At 33.3% G+C, this 20,770-nt stretch overlaps 1 protein-coding gene and 1 long non-coding RNA gene across 5 annotated transcripts in view; one reads left to right on the top strand and one right to left on the bottom strand.

Moving 5' to 3' along the window:
- LOC115831837 overlaps positions 1-20,770 on the bottom strand; it is a 401,812-nt gene that overhangs the window by 24,294 nt on the left and 356,748 nt on the right. The window lies entirely within an intron of this gene.
- CPEB2 (cytoplasmic polyadenylation element binding protein 2) overlaps positions 1-20,770 on the top strand; it is a 69,200-nt gene that overhangs the window by 26,911 nt on the left and 21,519 nt on the right. For 2 of the 4 annotated variants that reach the window (XM_030801180.1, XM_030801182.1), the window contains 2 exons: positions 4,647-4,697; positions 12,010-12,033. In XM_030801180.1, the coding sequence (XP_030657040.1) occupies positions 4,647-4,697; positions 12,010-12,033 (75 nt within the window). The remainder of the gene's footprint in view (positions 1-4,646; positions 4,698-12,009; positions 12,034-20,770) is intronic. The other 2 variants (XM_030801183.1, XM_030801181.1) reach the window with 1 other exon arrangement.

Here is a 20,770-nt window from a genome sequence, read left to right as displayed (position 1 = left end):
TAGGCTTTGTTTTATATGCTAGAGAGTAAGAGAGACTAAGTTACTGCCTTCATGGATCTTCTGTTTTAAAGAAGTATGGAGACAGAAAATATTAGATGATAATCAGTACTATGCAGAAAAAAATATACTATCAAGGGGATAGTGAAAGAAGCTGCTATTTTAGACAGGATAGTCTGTCATACTATCTCTTAAAGACCTGAATGAAGTGCGGGGTGCAAGCTTTGGTCGTATCTGGGCAAATGTATTTCAAGCAGAAAAAAAAGGAAGTAGGAAGATCCTGAAAAGGGATTACCTGGCATGTTTGAGGAACAGCAAAGAGATCAGTGTAGCAAAAATGGTAAAGAATCAGGGACCAAATATTTGTTCCAAATGTAATCTGGTTATTTCTCTAAACAAGTGATAAGTTTTATACAGTTGTCATATTTCTTAGTATTTTTAGTTGCTCAGATAATACATTTAAAGTGGCTAACATGAAGTAAGGCTTTTTTATACAGTTGTCACTTGGTAACCATTGGGGCTGGTTCCAGGACCACCCAGGGATACCAAGATCGGCCATGCTCAAGTCCATTATGTAAAATGATGTAGTTTTTGCATATAACCTGTGCACATCTTGTTATGTACTTTAAATCATCTCTAAATTACTTAGAATACCTAAAACAGTGCCTAGATATCACATTTGTGTGGATTCAATGTCATATCATACTTGGTGCACATCAGATTCAAGTTTTGCTTTCTAGAACACATTGGAATTTTTTTTTTCCTGAGTATTTTTGGTCAGGAATTATATTTTCAATATAATTTCTTGGTTGAATCCCATGAATGCAGAAGCCCCAGACACAGAGGGCCGACTATATATGTTATATACAAATTACTATTTAAAATCGTAACAGATGAATAAGACAATTTTTAAGATACGACAGATCCTCTAGTTATTCACTGACACCTAAAAATGCATATATTTTTTAAATTACTTATTTTAAATTTCATAATATCTTAATGTGAAAGCAGTGTCAAGAGCTAGTGTATACTCTTTATTTATTGATATATTAAACCATTATGAAATTATCATATTTTCACAATAATAAGCAATTGCCTGGTTACCTAAAATTTAATTTGTCCGGGTTTATTACTAGAAGACTTTGTAAGCTTAGGTTCATTAGGGACAACAGAAAACTCCTAAGTGGCTTGAATAAGATAGAAGTTTGTTTCCCTTACCAGAAACATTAACACTCCTAGAGTAGGATGGTGATTTTCATGGATTGAAGCTCCTTTTTATCTCATTCTTCTGTTATCCTGAAACACAGTTTCTGCCTCATGGTCTAATATGGTTTATTCACATTAGCTATCACATCAGCATTTCAGCAAGCAAGAAAGAGAAAAGGAAGGTCTTCCCTTTTAAGGATACAGTACCTCCCAGAAATTGCACATACCACTTTCACTTTATATCCCATTGGCCAGATCTTACATTCAGGGGTACACTTACCTACAAGAAGGCTGGGCTATGTATGTAGTTTTTTGGTTTTTTGTTTTTTACTCTGGGAAGCTCTGTATCTGTCTAACTTTGATGACCCTATTATTGACAGGAACAGGTAGGTATTAGTGTACATCTATCAGTCACTGAACCACAGGTCTTTTAAACAATAAGGAGAAATTAGTTTTATAGTAATGTGTTTTTTTCTATTTTTCTATATTAAATTATCAAATATTCTATAGAATATTCTGTGAATTTTTTAAGAGACAAAATTGTCCTACAACCAACTATATATACCTTTATGTTATCAATATAAAGTAATTATTAAGATAGTGATTAAGCGTATGGAGCCAAACTGCTTAGGTTCAGGTTCTTCCAGTGCTACCTACCAGTGATATAACCTTGGGCAACTAACCTATTTAACTTTTTGTGATATAGTGTTGTCATCTTAAAATGAACTCATAGGATTGTTGTTAGGATTAAGTAATTGGTTATAAAGAACGTAGAAAAGCTCCTGGCTCAGAGTATAGCCTCAAATGCTGTTAGTTCTTACTATCAATTGGCAGGTTCTTAGCGAAAGTACTTTTAATAATACCCTAAGTAAAACATAACTTTAAAAGTTAACCTATGAAGATGCATTAATGTTTCCACTGTGGTAGAGAAAAAGACTCATCTTTAAAAATGAGTCTAAATTTGCTTATTTCATTTTGGAGTATGTTATTACTTATATTGAGAGATTTTCTTAGGTAGCGAGCTGTAGTATTTTAGAATATGTATACATATGTATACAATATATGTTCTTTTGCAAATAGTTATGTTTTTTAAACTTTCCACAAAATGTGTGCCTTTTAAAAGTCTATTCAGAGCCATAATATCAAAAGACTATTAGCAGTGAAAATATTTTATTACCTGTATCTTGGGATAAATAAATGAACAGGAACCTATTAAAGAGTAATTATGTGACAGTTGAAAGTTGAGGATCTTTCAAGGTGGAACTAGGCTTCATGTTAAGGCTTTGCTTAATTTACTTTTCCAGGAAGTCTTGCCTTAATCCCTGGGCCTGATTACTATGTACTCTGTTGTGTTTTTTTATATAGCATTCTATGCATAACTCTTTTAGCACCTAGCATATTTTATTGAAATTGTATATTTGTGTCTATCTCCCCTACCACATCATAAGACTATATCCCACTCATGTTTACATCCTCTGCATCCTACATAACTGTCAGTATCTTAGATTTAATTAACTTATTATGCTGAACAGTGATACAGGTTGCCACTTTGTAGGAGTTTGTTTTTTTTTTTTTTTTAAATCTTAAGTCAGAAATAACAGTAATTTATTCATGGCCTTAAATTGTTCTCCAAATTTGGCCATCTGCAGCAAGATGTTTAGAAATAGGCATATTTCCAAAATAAGCTATAATACTTCAAAGTAACGTTCCGTGTTACTGAAGTGCAGTTTAGGAAAGCTGTGCTTCCTGGCTCTTTATTGTGTACCTCCCATATGTATGCTTCTATTTCTCACTCCATATCAAGGTATCACAACAAGAAATTTACTTGTGTGTTTTAGAGTATGACAACTTTATTTAAGAGGTCATTTAGTTAAATCATATCATGCTGCGTAAAATGCAGGAGTAAATAAGAGATGGTAGATAATCCTTATGATAACACTTATTTTACCTGTGTTGAGTCTGAAACCAAAATGTCCCATAGTTAACTTAGAGCTCAGGTGAAGTGTGTATGTGTATGTACAGGTAACATGTTTGCGTATCTATCATATATATGTATTTTAGTGTCAAAATTGGATTATTTTTGCCACTTACTCTTGCATTAGTAGATGATCAAACTCTTTAATTTCATAACTGAAACAAAATCCAACAGAGAATCTCCGTCTTATATGTGGGCCTGTAGAGTGTAGAGGGCTTGCTGAGGTGGTAAAGGTAGATGCAATTAATCTGTAGAGGACTTGCTGAGGTGATAAAGGTAGATGCAGTTAATCTGTACTCCTTACTCGTGTGGTAGCATGTTGTTTTGTTTTTAAAGGGACTGTGCTGAAAATTACTAAAATGTAATCCTAGACATTTAATTTTTAGACATTTTTCAAATCGGTTAAAAAAAATTTTTTTTTTCATTTGTTAGAGACAGGGTCTTGCCCTGTTGCTCAGGCTGGAGTGCATTGGTACAATCATAGCCCACTACAGGCTCAAACTCCTGGGCTCAAGTGATCTTCCTTTCTCTACCTCCCAGCTAGCTGGGACTACAAGCATGAGCCACCGTGCCCAGCCTCTAAATGGGTTTTAATGTACTATTCGAATAGTATATTAGAGATTCAGGCATTTGAGAAAAATCCTGTATTTTATAATAGACTAAAAATAATGTTCATCCTTCCTATTGGCATTTATCAAACAAGTGTTATGATGTAAAAATGCTGGATAAACCACAGAATGTTTCATGCATACCTTTTTTCTTCTCCACAGCAGTTTGTAATACTGTTGTCCCTTCTGCATTTAGTAAATAAAAACTTTTGACTGAAGAATGACTCAGAGGAAATACTATGCTACTATACTCATCAGCTTTAATTTTTTTATATTTTTAATCATTTGTAAACTTTGAAGAAGTTAAATTTTCAATATTTGTAATAGATGTTTTCATTAAACTAGTTTATTTAAATATGACTTTATAAAGCCACGTTGGCAAGTTGAGATGAATTTTTCTGCTTATTTTTTATTTTAACATTTTAATTGTTTTTGATTTAGGAATATGAAATTTTCTCATTTTATTTTTGACAAGAGATCTATAGATAAAATTACAATTTTGAAAAAAATTTAAAAATCCACATTTCATATTAAATTTGCAAGACTAGGATATGATACATATATTGTTTTTACATTCCAAAAATAAATAAGCTTTATTCTATTGGCATTGCTCCCAAATCACATTGTATTCTTATGATCTAGGAACTAAGGTTAACTTTTTATGTTGCCTTCAACTTCCAAAGATAATTTCAGTTAATATACTTTTAATTGAACATAAGCTTTTTAGTTCTTAAGAAATATACTGTGCTCAGTAATTTTCTCTTTATGCCACCTTTGTTTGTTGTTGTTTTTTGTTTTTTTGTTTTCGCTTTTCAAATAACTCCATAATCTTCAAACTCATCTTTCCTGTCTTTTTAAAGGTCGATTGAGCTATCCACATCCAGGAACTGACAATCTGTTGATGTTAAATGGTAAGTTTTATAAAAACATTTTATGTTTCCAATTGAGTTATGTAAAGATGATTTAATACATGTTTCTCTGAACCTCTCCATACACACAATTTAATCATTCTATGAGTATAAAATAAAGTTACAACTATTCCTATGCAAAAGGCAGAATTAGGAATCTGAGTGTGTTCGGGCTGGTAAAGCAGCCATTTGTAACAGTATGACTTTAATTCAGTGATCACAGACTAGGAGGCAGTCCTGGTTTGAATATTGCCTTTCCAGTTTCAGGTATGACCTTGGACAGATTACTATTACCTTAGTTTCCCCATCTGTGTAATGAGAATATGGTCTCAAGGTTTATTGTGAGATTTAAATGAGATGTTTGCAAAGGCATAGAACTTGTTACTTAGTATAGCATTTGTGTTTGTGGTTAAGGAATATACTGGTAACTCTATGAATATTGTGATCACACTAAACTTATTCAAACTAGAAAGCTTACATAGTGAAGTTCACTAAAGTAAGGAAAATAATAAATAAATTTTCGTTAAAGTTAGTTTTCTTTCTGTTAGACAAATATTAACATATTCAGAGTCTCAGTACTTAGCACTTCTGTGATTGTGGGAGTAGAGATGGAAGATTAAAATATCCTTCACGGGAGTATTTTTAAGTCAGAGGGTGGGTGTGGAGAGGGAAATAGGAAGGGGAAACAATAGAAATAGTATTAATATTTACTTTAAAAAAAACAATATCATTAGAATGGCTTGGCTCTTGTATTTCAACTAAAGCTTTGCTGAAATAAGATGGCAATGAAATTGAGGAAGAAAGACTGAAAATAAGGTACATGTAAAGCTGGACCATGTGAACTAATTTTAAGACAGAAGGATGGAAATAAAGTCCAGACCATGTAGGAGATGGTCAGGGTAAGTAGGATTCTCAATGAGAAAAATTGAAGAAGCAGAGCATTAGATGAGGTGATTGATTTAATCATTCAGCATTTCACTGTTGAGTTGTCTAGCACATGCCAGCACTGGGTTATTTAATTAGTGAGAATCCTACAGGTTGGTTGTGGTCAGAATGCCAGGGTACTACTGGAGCCATACTGAGTCATGTGGAAGCAAAGAGCTTAGTAGCCACAGTGTATCTGCAACTTAACATTATTGGTTATACTAAACATTATTAAACTAATGGATGATTTTGTCAGTTGGGAAAAGCCCTTATAAATAATATAGATGTTAGGTTGAAAAGTGTTTCGTCACACGGTAGAAAGAAGAGTATTTTATTTCAGGCAAGAGTTGCATCTTGTGGACAAGATGGCTTTGTGTATTATGTGAGTAGTCTTAGTAGTCTGTCATTTGGGGCCACAATGCATACTCAGTACAGGAAGCCAGCCTGGAAATTCTGAACTTTTTCTGGCAAGGTACTAGCGGGGAGAAAAAGATAATGAAACTAGGACATGAAAATGTGTTTACATCAGGAAAAGAAACAATTTGATCCAAAGAGAATTTTTTTAAAACTTTTTTCGGATCATTGGTTGAGAGTGAAGCAAAATAATTGGGAATATTTGTGGGTTAAAGAAGTCACAACATAATTGGGAATATTTGTGGGTTAAAGAAGTCTTGAATATTAGGGATTTAAATAATTTTAGTAGACACCAGGGTTATTGAAGAGAGAACTAGGCAAAGAAAGGTACTAATAGGTAAGGGGATATTTTTCTTGAGCTATTTTTTAACTATGTGCAATTCAGCTATATTCTTAGCATATTGTCTCCCTGGGAAATGTGAGAATTAAGTGATATTAGTACTCCTGTACTAAGTATTTATTAAATGTTATTGACTGATTAAAGAAATTGTATCTCATAGTACATAGATCTACTTTTTGAATTATGAAAGTTTTTTTTTTTAAGTATATCACATTTAACTCACTTTTAGGCATTTGGTTAAGTAAGTTGAATTACTTAACTGACAGGCAGAGCTAATAGTTAACTTTAAAAATCAGTGTTCAGTAATAAATTTTGCATCAGTCTTTTTGTTTGTTTGTTTTTGAAGTAGTGTAATAGTAGCTAGCACATAGTGGTTGCTAACGTAGATTCTGGAGCCAGATTATCTGAGTTTAAACCCAGGTTGGCATTTTCTATCTGTGTAACCTTGAACAGCTTACCTCACTTCACTTTGACTCAGTTTGTTTATGTCTAAAACAGATTAGCATACTGGCTGACTCAGGGGGACTGTTCTGAGAAGTGAGTGAATTCATTCATGTAAAGTATTTAGAGCAGCTTCTGAAAGTAAATGTTAGCTAAGTAGTGGGTGATGGTGAACAGTGACAAAAATTTATTTGAAAGAGTAAAAATTATGTCCTATAAATACATGAAGTTGGATATGTCTATGTTGGAGAATATAAACTTAAGAGAAAACATAACTGATATTTTAAACTATTTGAAGTATATTATAAGTAGCCAACAAAGATGACCCATTTTGTGTTGTTGCAGAAAGCTAAACTAGAACTATTTGTTAGAAACTATCTTGGGACAAAGTTTAGGTAAAATAACCCCCAAAAAAGGTAAAATAACTCTCTGAGGCATTGTTTCCTAAAGTGTGATGCTGTTGCTCCTTGGAGTACCCAAGATGACTTCTGATGTACACAGATACACATTAAAATAAATGCATGACTGTTGCAATTAAAGAACATTCCTTAGAAAATGCAGAACTGACAGAAAGCTGACAGTGATGCTAGGCTTGAGTTTCTTTAATAAAACATACTATTACAATTGTTGTGCCGATATGGCAAATATATCTGTAAACATATCTGTAAAGATTTTATGATTCTACCTTAATAGTTAATCAGCAGTTATGGTTAATCCTTTAAATATTCCTTTAAGTAAGAAATAAAGAGAAAATGGGATAAAAGCCAGGAAGTTGATCAAATTCAGTAAAACTATGAAGTGTCTCTGGCAAATCCTTAACTCTAAGAGTCTGTTAACTCAGATATATGTATTTTTTAAAAAGAGGTATAATACAATAAACACCTGTATATCTCATGAGGCTGTAGAGATGTTTTTAATTTAAACAATAAAAAAACCATATAAATATAACTACAAGCAGTCTCCTTCTGAACAGACCATATTCCCCAAATTAAGTTGAATTGACTGCTGGAGACTGTCACTATTGAAGAATTCAAATATGTTGAAGAGTCCGTATTTAGCATCCAGAAGCACTTTAGGAAAGTCACATTATATAGAATTGTGTAGATTGTTTTAAAACCAACGGTGAAGTACTTCTGAAGTTAGAATGAAAGTATGTATGTTTATATTTCTAAATGTATAAATCCTAAACACTTTATTATCAGTAGTTTAAAAAAAACCTGCTTTCCATAGTAGTAAAGAGCAATACAAAATGATGTATTATTCAAGTATTTGTATTAATATTTGAATTGTATTACCTTTTTCTCAAGGAAGATAGCTTACATTTTTATTAGTACATAACATTTTTCAAAAGAGAAACAGCAGAAGTATTGGTGGCCAGGAAGGGGAGTGGGAATGGTCTTAGCAAGCTAGTTAGAAATGTAAATTTGCTGTGATAACCCACATACAGCTATGTATGTGATAAAGAGCTTACTGTACTTTGAGAGGAAAAAAGTTATGTGTATCGTTTAATTAAGAAAATTAAGTCAGTAATTGTATTTCTGAAGGCAGATGCTCTATCTATTCAGTCATAAAAATGGGAAAGTGGAGTAGCCATCAGTTCTTTTTTTTTTTTTTTTTTTTTTTTTTTTTTTTTTTTTTTATGCTGGTGGAATGAGTGGAGGAGATAAGCTTTCTTTCGGGTCTTGAAAAGGACTATGATTTAGGGGCCGGGCACAATGGCTCACACCTGTAATCCTAGCACTTTGGGAGGCTGAGGCGGGCAGATCACGATGTCAGGAGATCAAGACTATCCTGGCTCCTGGCTAACACGGTGAAACCCCGTCTCTACTAAAAATACAAAAAAATTTAGCTGGGCGTGGTGGCGGGCACCTGTAGTCCCAGCTACTCTGGAGGCTGAGGCAGGAGAATGGCGTGAACCCAGGGAGGTGGAGCTTGCAGTGATGCAGTGAGCCGAGATTCCGCCACTGCACTCCAGCCTGGACGACAGAGCAAGACTCCACCTCAAAAAAAAAGACTATGATTTAGTAGCATGGTTCTCTCCTTAGTTTTGGCTTTTTCAAATTGAAAAAAATTAAAATGTCTTTAGTTTCCTCATCAAGAGAAATTTAACTGTATTTCCAGCTGATTTAATGTGTATGCCTATCCCTTCCTCTAGCTGCAGTAATTCAGTTACCACAACTGTAGCTGAGAGCCAATACATATGACCCTATACAGTTTCTAGTCAGAATATTAGAATCATCCTGTTTTTGTTTTTTGTAGCTATGGATTAGAACCTTAATAAGACGATTTGGAAACCAGAACCAAAATTGTAAAGTCGCTTGTCTTCAGGCTTTTCTCAAAGCCTTCTTATTTTTAAATAAATAAGGACACACATGTGCCAGTAATATATGTTTAACATACCAGTGCATATACACATCAACAGGTATGTTAAATAGCTAGCTCCTCATGTTATTTTTACAACACATCGTAAGTGTTCTTCATTTTTATACGTTTTTCCTTTTAAAAATCATATTCTAAATGAGTTTGAAGGACATATTGTTATAAAAAGTCTTTTTAAAAACATAAGTCACTTAGTTTTTTTCTTAATAGGTAGATGTTTCTCATAATTCTCATTAAGAGTTACAATGGAACATACTCCAGAAATTCACTTAGAAATATTGGTAGGAAAGTGAATACACACACCATTGTTTAGTGTGATGGTGGCAGATTAGTTATTTCCATAACAGGAAATATTTCACATGGTTTAGCTTCATCTGTAGTCAGTTCTATTTTTGGTAATGTAGATACTTGGTTTGAGAGTTGTCCAAAAAATAAGTAGAATAGCTCTTTACAGGATTCTAAAATTCCTCAGGTATGAAATAGTTGGAGAAATTTTCTAAGTGATTATATTCAAGCCAAGGAACGAAAACTTAAGATGCTATGAAATTTATACATATTTTTACCATTTTAGTATTGAGTAGCCTCAGCTAAGAACATAAACTGGCTATGATATCATTAATTTTCTCAATAGGTAAAGAATTAAGTTTGACATTATGACTTCATCATAATTTATCATTTGACTTAAACTTGATGAAAATATTTTTATTTGCTTTGTAAATCTTCAATTCTCTACACCTATGAATGAAATTCTCCAAAGCAAATTTATACTGGATTAATACCATTAGGCTATGCCCAGGGATAATAAGCAAGAAGCCCAGCTGACTCATTCTGTGAAGTGGTTTGGGGACTGTTGACCATTTCTAGGCTTAATACAAACTATTCACTCTTCTGTAGTCTATTCTTTTTTTTTTCGTTTTGTTTTGTTTTGTTTTGTTTTTTGAGATGGAGTCTCATTCTTTCTCCCAGGCTGGAGTGCAGTGGCGCTATCTCGGCTACCAGCAACCTCTGCCTCCAGGGTTCAAGCAACTCCTGTTGGTTCAAGCAATCTCCTGTCTCAGCCTCCCGAGTAGCTGGGACTACAGGTGCCCGACACCACGCCCGGCTAATTTTTGTATTTTTAGTAGAGACGAGGTTTCACCATATTGGTCAGGCTGTTCTCCAACTCCTGGACTCAGGTGATCCACCCGCCTCAGCTTCCCAAAGTGCTGGGATTACAGGCGTGACCACCCGTGTGCAGCTCTATAGTCTATTCTTGATCACTCTATTAAAATTTCTTGCATCAGTCTGATTTTTCACAGTTGATCTCCCATCACTTAGAGCTTTTCAAAAACTTTTATGTTTAGAAGACCTAGACAACAAAATACTAAGTGCTACTTTCACTCCTATCTGAGGAGAGGAGGAATAATATATAGGTCAGATAAGCTATAAAATAGATCTGCCAGACTTCGGGGTAACTGGAGCTCAAGGATAGGTTAAGTGTGCAACAGATTATAAGCTAAATAAAGACACTAGAATGGCAGCGATGCACATGAAGTTATTTTATATAAAAGGGTCTGATATAAGCCTTATAGTGATTAACTTTTTTCTTAGAATTTAAATGACTGAGAGTTGACAAGTTTGTTTTTCCCACTTTTTATTGGAGGAACTAGTGTGTTATAGACACACTTCCTTGTAGTAAAGCATTAGTATAAAATAAAAGTGTATTTCATAATGTGAAATGTTTTCTTTTGATCTTTAAGTTTCATATTTTTGGTAGACATTTCTGGCAACTTTCAGCACCTATTTTTACTTAAGATTTATTCAATATTGAATTTTTTCCAGGCCTAAAAAAATCCGTGAATATAAAATAAGATCTTAATTTTAACAGTCTTTGTTTGTTTACTGCCTTGACTTCCTATATTAATTTCAGGGTAAAAATACTCATTGTGTATTCAAATTTGTGGGGAGGAGTTCTTTTAAAACAATTTGTGGATTTTATCAAACTGGTAGTTTCTTATGAAAAAGAAATTACAGTCTTTTTTTTTTCCATAGGAATTATGTCACTGCAAGTAACACAGATAGAAATGCCTATATACTTTTATGGTATTTAACATATGTACTATTCTATGATTATGTATTTAATAGTAATTTATATCTGAATCCCTCTTACCTCATAGGTAGACACATAAACAATTAGTAGATAGCTGTTATAACACATATTAAAATGATAGAAACCATTATTAGCTATAGTAATTTCTCCGAACAAGTTTAACATTGATTTCTTAAATCCTGTCTAGTCTGTACAGACTTCAGAGTATCAGTTTAATGGTGGTATATCTTCTCAGTCATCTGTGTCTTCTAGCACTACCTCCATGCAGGACTTGGTATAATGTGGATTGGATCCGAGCAGCTATTTATTGGACTATATATGCCATATCATTCTTTATAATAAGTAGAAAAATAAGCATTTAGTTCAAGTTGTTTCCATTCATTGGGAAAATTATTTGGGATGCTATTTCCTGCAAAGTGTTGTATATTTCTATCTTCATTAGCTGAAACAAATACTTGTGAATTTTAACACAAATGATAATAAATTGTGTGTTTCTTGTTAATTTCAGAGTTTTATATGATTCAGATGATATATATTTACCTATAAATAAAAGTCCTTTGTAGAATGGTAAAACATGCAAATCTTATATGATGACATTGTCATTGCTCTTAAAACAAAGTAGCACTAATTTTCAGATGCCCACATAGTTTTTCATATCAGAAATATTTGTATATGTGGGCTTATTGATAGTTCTGACATTTTACAATTTGTGCTTTGTTTACATGCAGCAAGGAGTTATGGGCGAAGACGAGGTAATTCATTTCTGTTTGCTATGGTATAATTGTTTCTAATTGGGTTTACTGATCAATGTTGTAATTAATTACTCTAGATTTTTCATGCAATATCTGAAAACTCACATAATTGTATTTTGATCTGAGCACTTGTTGAAGTTTTTAATTTTAAATCTCTTAACCTTTGAACCATATTTTTATACTAATTGTGGTTATTTAATAAATTTTCCCCTTTTAAACTGTTGAAATTTAACTCTAGTTTTTAAAGTTATTTCTGTATCTCTTAAAATAAAGATGCTGTTTATAGTTTGTCTGCTTAAATATGTTCAATATTAGTGAAGTTAGCATGAAGTATGATTTTTCTGCTCTCTAAATGTGTAACTGTCATATTTATGATATATGATTTACAACTCTAGATTGTTAGTTTTATGTTGACCCAGTTGAAAATAACACACACCAAATAGATTATTGTTAACACTGATTTATAGAAATCATGTTGCTTATATTTCTCTGTTTTCTAAGAATATAACCCCTTCTTTCCCTTTCTGTCTCACACACACACAAAAACACATACCTTCTCCCCTTTCCTTTTTCCTTTCCCTCCCCCACAAAAGTATTCCCCACAGAGTTCTTGTGTGGTATCCTAAGGAAAGAGGACTATGTGATGCAAGATTATTATTGAACTTCCTAGGAAAGTAGCTGATGTTTTCTGTGGCTAAAACTTTGCTTCTCCCTTTTCCATCTGCAGACTAGTAGATGGGATGAGAGGAAGCAAAAGTATGCTACTAGATTTTTCTCTAAATGAGCAATAATCATGATGTTTATATTGTTTGTTAGGCTTATTCCAAGTGCCACACCAAATAAAAACAGTTTTCTTTGACCTCTAAAAATCTCCCTTAAGCCATGGAGGATAGACAGTAATAACAGTGCCCTTTGATCACTTTTTTTTTTCTTTTTTTTTTTTTTGAGACAGAGTTTCGCTCTTGTTGCCCAGGCTGGAGTGCAGTGGCGCGATCTCGGCTCACCACAACCTCTGCTCCCCGGGTTCAAGCAATTCTCCTACCTCATCCTCCCCAAGTAGCTGGGATTACAGGCATGCGCCACCACACCCAGCTAATTTTTTATTTTTAGTAGAGATAGGGTTTCTCCATGTTGGCCAGGCTGGTGTTGAACTCCTGACCTCAGGTGATCCACCCACCTCAGCCTCCCAAAGTGCTGGGACTACAGGCGTGAGCCACCTATAGACATGTGCCAGTGCTTCCATTTCTTTTCAACTAGTCATGAATATGTGTACTTTTTAAACAAACAAGCAAAACTATTTGCCACGACTGACAACCAAAACTAGTATTTTATATTCTTAAGTGGTCCCAATTTTATATTTCAGATTATCTGAATTTAACTTAATTTTTTAGTATGGTTTCTTCAAACGCTTGACTGAATCTTTTGGTTCTTCAGTTTTCTAACTAAAAACTTAGAAGAGACACACTCAAGACTTAAAAAAGTTCTAAGACTTAGCAAGCTGAGAAGAGGGGGAGGTTTAGAAGTTGAGTACCTATTTTCAAATCCATGGACTAGCTTATTTCACTATGCAATTTTAATAATGGAGCTTCAGTTCTCTGAAACACAACCCACTTGCCAATCTGTGATTTTTAGGCATTTTGAAACTATAGAGCAATTCAGAATTCTTGCCTTGTTAAACATTTTTCACCTTTTAACTGTTGTGACTTACATGTAGTCTAATTTCATATACTCTCGTGTAAATATCATGACCTAAGAAGTTCTTAGGAACAAGGTATTAGGAAGTAATGTTATTGTCTTCATCTCAGTTCAATAATTGTAGATTATGATTATGATATTAAGAAAAAGCAAAATTTTTTCCCTACTTTTATATAGGAACAAGCTATCATTCCTATATATCTCTATCCCCTAGAAGCCATAAAAAATTATTCGGCTTCAGAACTGCCTTCCTGCATTCAAAGAAGGAAGACTCTTACATGGTTTCAAGGCTTCTGATAAAAGCTTCCATTACGACAGAACTGACAGTTGGCACACATATTTGGCTTAGCATAAGGAGGAGTGAATGCCTGAATTTTCATCTCAGATTATATGGCCTTAGTAAATTATGAACACTAGCAGTCTACTTTTAAAATTTTGATTGTGAGAGTCACGTGAAAGCACACTCATTAGAAATAACTACTGAGAAATTTTATCTGAATTTTAAAGTACACTGAAACAGTAAGTAATGCAATTTTTTTTAAAACCTGCATACCAAAGGAATGACTCAGAAATGGCTAGTCACCTGGTTTTCTTCCTATTTTTTACTGTTTTTTCCTATTCCATGCTAGATATAATAAACTTCAGACTGATAACCTTTTAACCACCAAAGACCCCCTTTTATATAGCTTCATGTTTTAGATTTGCTCCATCAAAGAAACTGCATTTGCTTAGTAATTATTTTGTTTAAAATGAGTTGCTTATCTTCTGTTCATGTGGGATGTGTCACACTGAGTTGATATAATTTTTGCTAAAAATAAGTCATGGCTCTTCTACCAGTGCAGTAATGGGTGAACAGTTATTTTCACAGGACATTCTGACTTTGACTTTTGTAGTCCTGTTCAGGAAGAACTGTTTTTCTTCTTTCATCCCAGGCACAAAGAAACTGTTTTCATTTAAAAGATTTTGCACTTGACTACAGTCAAATCAAGTTACTACCTACTAAAATGACTTTAAGTACTTGAATTTCTTAATAATGTCAGTAAGAACTTCAAAGCTAGCTCTAGATACTAATTGATGAAATATACTTTAGGAATAATCAAAATGTAATTATGCTAGTAGTAGTTAAGAAAAGCAGAGATTTCGTTCCCTGCTTTTTAGTTGGAACCTATCACTACTGTGTATCTCTATCCCCTGGTAGCCATAAAGAGTTCTACTTTAGAGCTGCCTAGGGGACAGCATTAGGAAGGAAAAGGGTTCACATGGAGAGCTGACTTTAATATATGGAAAACTACTTATCGTTTATATTTATTTTTCATTTATTGTTTCTTCCATTCCATTCTGAGAGTGAACATACTTGTCCAGGATTGAAGTAGGATGAGGGTTGTGAAGGGAGGTGTGAAGTGTAACTTAAGTTCGATCCTTTCAACTTAAACTATTTCTATAGCACAATAAGTTGCTTTAATAAAGGATTAAAGGGCTACTGTGTTCCAAAAGGAATAAAAATATATAGAATATTTTTAGTAATAGAAATAAAAACCTATTTTAGTTAATGGTTCTAAGCCCCGGGAGGCAATCCTTTTAAGCAAGTAAACCCAGAGCTTGAGTTAGTAGATTACATATGGGATGAGAAGATAGGAGAAATAACTTGAAAGGGAGACAAATGATGGAAAGTTTCATTAGAGAAGTTTGATTTATTCATAGTGTATAGTCATTCAGACTTATGTGCTATAATAAATAAGGAATTATTAATAATATAGTATGTTATAGACTGCTTTAAAGTTGATCCAGGATTTTCGATTTGGAACAATTGTGAAGTACCCAGGGTAACTGTACACTCCCTAATATCATCACTGCCAGATATTTTTATGATGAAATCGAGGCTGAAATCCTTGATAAATAATTTCAATAATTGTGAGAGAGTGGGCAAGATCTCTGAAGCATGAAAAAAAGCTGGGGTAACACTAATACAGGGGTTAGGAAACCATGGCCCACAGGCCAAGGCTTCTGTTTTTGTAAACAAAGTTTTATTGAAATGCAGCCAGTATTTATTCATTGACTTTTGTCTGGCTGCCTTGAAACTACAATGATAGCACAGTTGAGTAGTTCCAACAGAAAATGTCTGGTCTTCAAAATGTGAAATATTATATTTACTACTGACCCTTTAAAGAAAAAAATTTGCTGACCTCCCTTCCCTAACCTTTAAGAGACTGACGGTACCTGCTCTACACCTATACCCAGCAATATGAATTTTTATAGAAAACAAATTTTAGTAAACCTAATTTTAAAGCATATATATCTAGAAATTAAATAAAATTTACAAAGACATATAATAAATAAAATTTACAAAGGTCATAGATTATAAATTTTTTAAGTAAATTATCTTCTTTATCCTTTATGAGAAAGGTACAAACCTGTTGGAGCAAAACATTTTTAAGCTGTTAGTGTGTACGTTATGGTGCCTTTCTCAGTTATTTGCAGAATCATACCCAAGTCTGTTTGATTAAACAGATAATGCTGAAAATAGATCAATCTGAAATATACTTCTATCGTTTTGATACTTTTTTAAATTAATGTTTGGTAACATTAGCATAGCGCCCAGTGTCAGAGTTAGTAATCACCTATAACTTCTCTAACATACATGGATGTATGCCGCACATACACCTACACACACACAGAGACCAGAGACCATAGGGGATAGCCATTATTCTTGTTTTGCTCTTCCTTCTCTTACTACTTCATTCATCTATAACCTTTATTATAACTACTATTTTGCCTTTAAAATTATACATTTTAGGTAGCAAACTTAATGTAAGCTATTATACTTGCATTTGTAGGTAGGGTTCTTGGACTCATAGTTAAGAATATCTCCAGTCTTCTGTATTTTACCTTAATATGGCCTTTGGAATATTTCTTCTGCGCTTTTGGCTAAGCAAATATCTTCTACCGAAGGAAGGCTTTTTCCCTCTACTTCTTTTTCTCCTCTATCCTTTTCTGTCTATAACTATCTCATTCTTTGTAAATCCTCTTTTAAAGAACCTTTAGTTAGAATCTCACTCCAGCCTGGGTTATAATCAATCTTCTCTGCTTCTAAATCCTCAGATGTTTTATCTGTATTTTCTATTACAAAACTTTAATTTGCCTTTCATTCATATGTATGTGTCAGTGCTTATGTACATAAATATCTGTCAGAAATACCTGTATATATGTGTGTATATATACACATATGCATACATATTACATATATATGAGCATAATATACATTTTAAGTTAGACTCATGGGAGTAGCATTTTTGTGTAGTGGTTTATTCTTGTTGCCTTGTAGTAGGGTCAGTAATTTTGATTTGGGTTTATTTCATAACAGTGCAGAGAAATGAAGTGTTTGGAGTCAAGATCAAGTGATAATTTCTAAAATCAAAAAGCAGAAGACCATAAGCAAAAAAAATCTGCCACCTTACACAATGCAACTCTAACTGTAGTTTTAAATTGTTTTGAGTATAGGGTTTGCAAATTAATATCTTTGGGGTTCTCTTACTGATTTTAACAGCAAGAAAATATTACCTTTAAGATTATTTATCTGGAGAAATAAACATCTAACTCTTGTGGTAAGAGCCTTAGGAATAACCATATCAACTCTTCTTTTAAAAGAAAAAAAAATTTCATAAGTAATTACTTTTAGATATTTATAAATATCAGTCTCAAGTAAAAGAGAAATGATTAGCTTTTTGTACGGAAATTGTATAGAAAGGAAATTACAATTAGTAATTTTTATCAGTTATTTCTTATTGGTGAATAACATTTTACTGTATGAATTTGTTTATCCATTTTCCTATTGATGTTTGAGTTATACATTTGGTACTTGTTATGAATAAGACTTCCATGAATATTTTTGTACCTTTTTGTATGTGGGTGGACATGAGCACTCGTTTCTCTTGGATGTATAAGTAAAAGTGGAATTACTAGTTCATAGAGTAAGTATGTATGTTCAACTTTATTAGAAACTGCCAAATAGTTTCCAGTTTTATACTCCAGTGGAGTATGAGACTGACTTTAAAGTGTTGGCCTTTTTTTTTTTTTTTCCTTTTTGAGATAGAGTTTTGCTAGTGTTGCCCAGGCTGGAGTGCAATGGCCCAATCTCGGCTCACTGCAATCTCCACCTCCTAGGTTGAAGCGATTCTTCTGCCTCAGCCTTCCAAGTTAGTTGGGATTACAGACATTTGCCACCACACTCGGCTAATTTTTGTATTTTTAGTAGAGACGGGGTTTTACCATATTGGCCAGGCTGGTCTCAAACTCCTGACCTCAGGTGATCTGCCCGCCTCAGCCTCCCAAAGTGCTGGGATTACAGGCGTGAGCCATCGCGCCCGGCCAAGTGTTGGCTTTTTGATTTTATCCGTTCTGATGGTGTGTAGTCTCTCACTGTGGCTCTAATTTGCAGTTTCCTGATGACTAAGGATGACATCTAAGCACCTTTTCATGTGCTTCTAACCCATTCCATTGTATTCTTCTGTAACGTTCCCTTACAAGTCTTTTGCTCATTTTTAATTGGGTTGTTTTTCTTCATTTATGGGAGTTGTTTATATATTTTGTCCTATTTCCCAGTAGTGTATTTGCTTGTCATCCACTTTTTTTTTTTTTTTTTTTTTTTTTTTTTGAGGCGGAGTCTTGCTGTGTCACCCAGGCTGGAGTGCAGTGGCGCGATCTCGGCTTACTGCAAGCTCCACCTCCCGGGTTCACGCCATTCTCCTGCCTCAGCCTCTCCGAGTAGCTGGGACTACAGGTGCCCGCCACCACGCCCGGCTAATTTTTTGTATTTTTAGTAGAGACGGGGTTTCACGTCATCCACTTTTTAACAGTATCTTTGATAAGCAGAAAAATGTCTAAATTTTAATAAAAATCCAATTATTTTCATTCACCATTACTGTCATTTAGTCCCAAGAAATTATCACTACCCACAAGGTTATGAAGAAATTCTAGTTTCATTGTTTTAACTTTTACATTTAAGTCTGTGATCCTTCTTGGATTTATTTTTCAGTATGGTGTGATACAAGGATCAAATTTATTTTTCCCCCTCCAACTAGAAATCCATTTATTGAAAAGATTTACTTTTCCACATTGAACTGCATTGGTACTTTAGAAAAACATCAAGTGACTGTACATGTATAGGCCCATTTCTAGACTCTTATGTTCCATTATCTGTCTAATATCAGTTTTACAGTCTCAATAACTATAGCTAACTAGTGAGTCTTGGAACTTGGTAGTGTAAATCCTCCAACTTTGGCTTTTTGTTTGTTTTGTACGCTCTCCTTGATTATTCTTAGGCCTTTGATTTATCATAAATTTTAGAACTGGCTTGTGAATTTCTAGAAGACAGTGTGCTGAGATTTTGGATGGATTGTATCCAATCTATTTGGAAAGAATTTACATCTAACATAGTTTCTTCTGTTTATTCATTTATTTCATATTTTTAACATTTTTCCCCAGCAAAGTTTTGTCATTTTCGGTGTAAAAGTCTTGCATATCTTGTGTTAAGTTTATTTGTCAGTATTTGGTGGGTTTGGATGAGATATGGAAATGATATCTAAAATTTTTCCCAGTTTATTACTAGCATTTAGAAGTAATTTGGTTTTTGTAAATTGAATTTGCATTTCTTCCCTAGATAAATACAATTATTTCTACTAGGTTGATTTATTTGAATTTTACATGTACAATTATGTCTATACTAAGTAATTTCATTTTTCTTTGCCAGTATTCATGACTTTAAATTATTCTTTTCATCTTCTTTGATTTGTTGTACCTCCAGTAGTACAATGCTGAGTAGAAATAGAGTGAACATCCTTCCAAACCTTCAAGAGAAACCATTTGATAATTTATTATTAAAGACTTTCACTCTTTTTTTTTTTTAATGCTCTTTATAGGATTGAGGAAATTCCCTCCTACTCCTAGTTTTCTGGGAGTTGTGGTTTTTTTTTTTTAATTATGAATAGCTGTTGAATTTTATCAGATGCATTTCCTACATTTATGGAAATGATTTTATGGTATTTCTGTTTTTGTCTGTTTATGTAGTACAATTAACAGTAATTGGTTTTAAAATGATAAATCAATCTTACGTTCCTGGGGTGAACCCCACTTAATCATGATTTGTTTTCCATTTTTATCTATACTTCTGGATTCATTCTGCCAATATATTTTTTTAGGATTTTTGCATTTATGTCCATAAGGGACATTGGTATATAGTTTCCTTGTAATGTTTTTGTCAGATTTTAGTATTGCACTTGTAAAAAAATGTTGTGAAGTGCTTCCTCTTTCTTTATTCTCTGGAATAGTTTGTATAAAATTGCTATTTTTTCTTCTTCAAAAGTCTAGTTCATTTGCCAGTAAAGCCATCTAGGCCTGGATTTTTCTCTGTTGGAAGATTTTTTTATTTTGATTTTTAAGTTATGATTTTTATTTTTTTAACAAATAAAGAACTTTTCAGATTTTTTCTCCCTGTGCCATTTTTGAAAAGCTGCATTTTTCAAGGGATTTGTTTCCTCTAGTTGTTAAATTTATTACCATAAGGTGGCTAATAACATTCCCTTTTTAATCTTTTAATGTTTGTAAGTTCTGTGTTAATTGATGTCTCTTTTTTGTTACTTTATTTCCTTCATCGTACTTTCTTTGTATTTTATTTGCTATTCTTTTTCTAGCTTTTTGTGGTAGAAACAAGATGATTTGTTTTAAGCATGTCTTGTTTTCTAATATGCTTTTAAAACTATGAATTTTCCTTTAAGCCTGGCTTTTGCTGCATTCCAGCAAAAAGAATTTGTTGTATTTAATTATCATTGAGTTTTATTCCTTTGAGGTGTAAGAACCTGAAAACATATGTATGGTATCATTCTTAGAAAGCATGTTTAAAGTACACTACAGTGGTGGACATAACTTATTTAATGGTTCTCCTTTTATTGTCATATTAATTTGGAATATGATAAAAGGATAATTGGCAAGGTAAAAAGTCATACTTTGTCAATGATGGCTGGTCGCGGTGGCTCACGCCTGTAATCCC

The sequence above is a fragment of the Nomascus leucogenys genome, chromosome 20 (assembly GCF_006542625.1).
Source record: "Nomascus leucogenys isolate Asia chromosome 20, Asia_NLE_v1, whole genome shotgun sequence".
In the NCBI taxonomy this organism is placed as follows: Eukaryota; Metazoa; Chordata; class Mammalia; order Primates; family Hylobatidae; genus Nomascus; species Nomascus leucogenys.
This window is presented reverse-complemented; position numbering and strand designations above follow the sequence as displayed.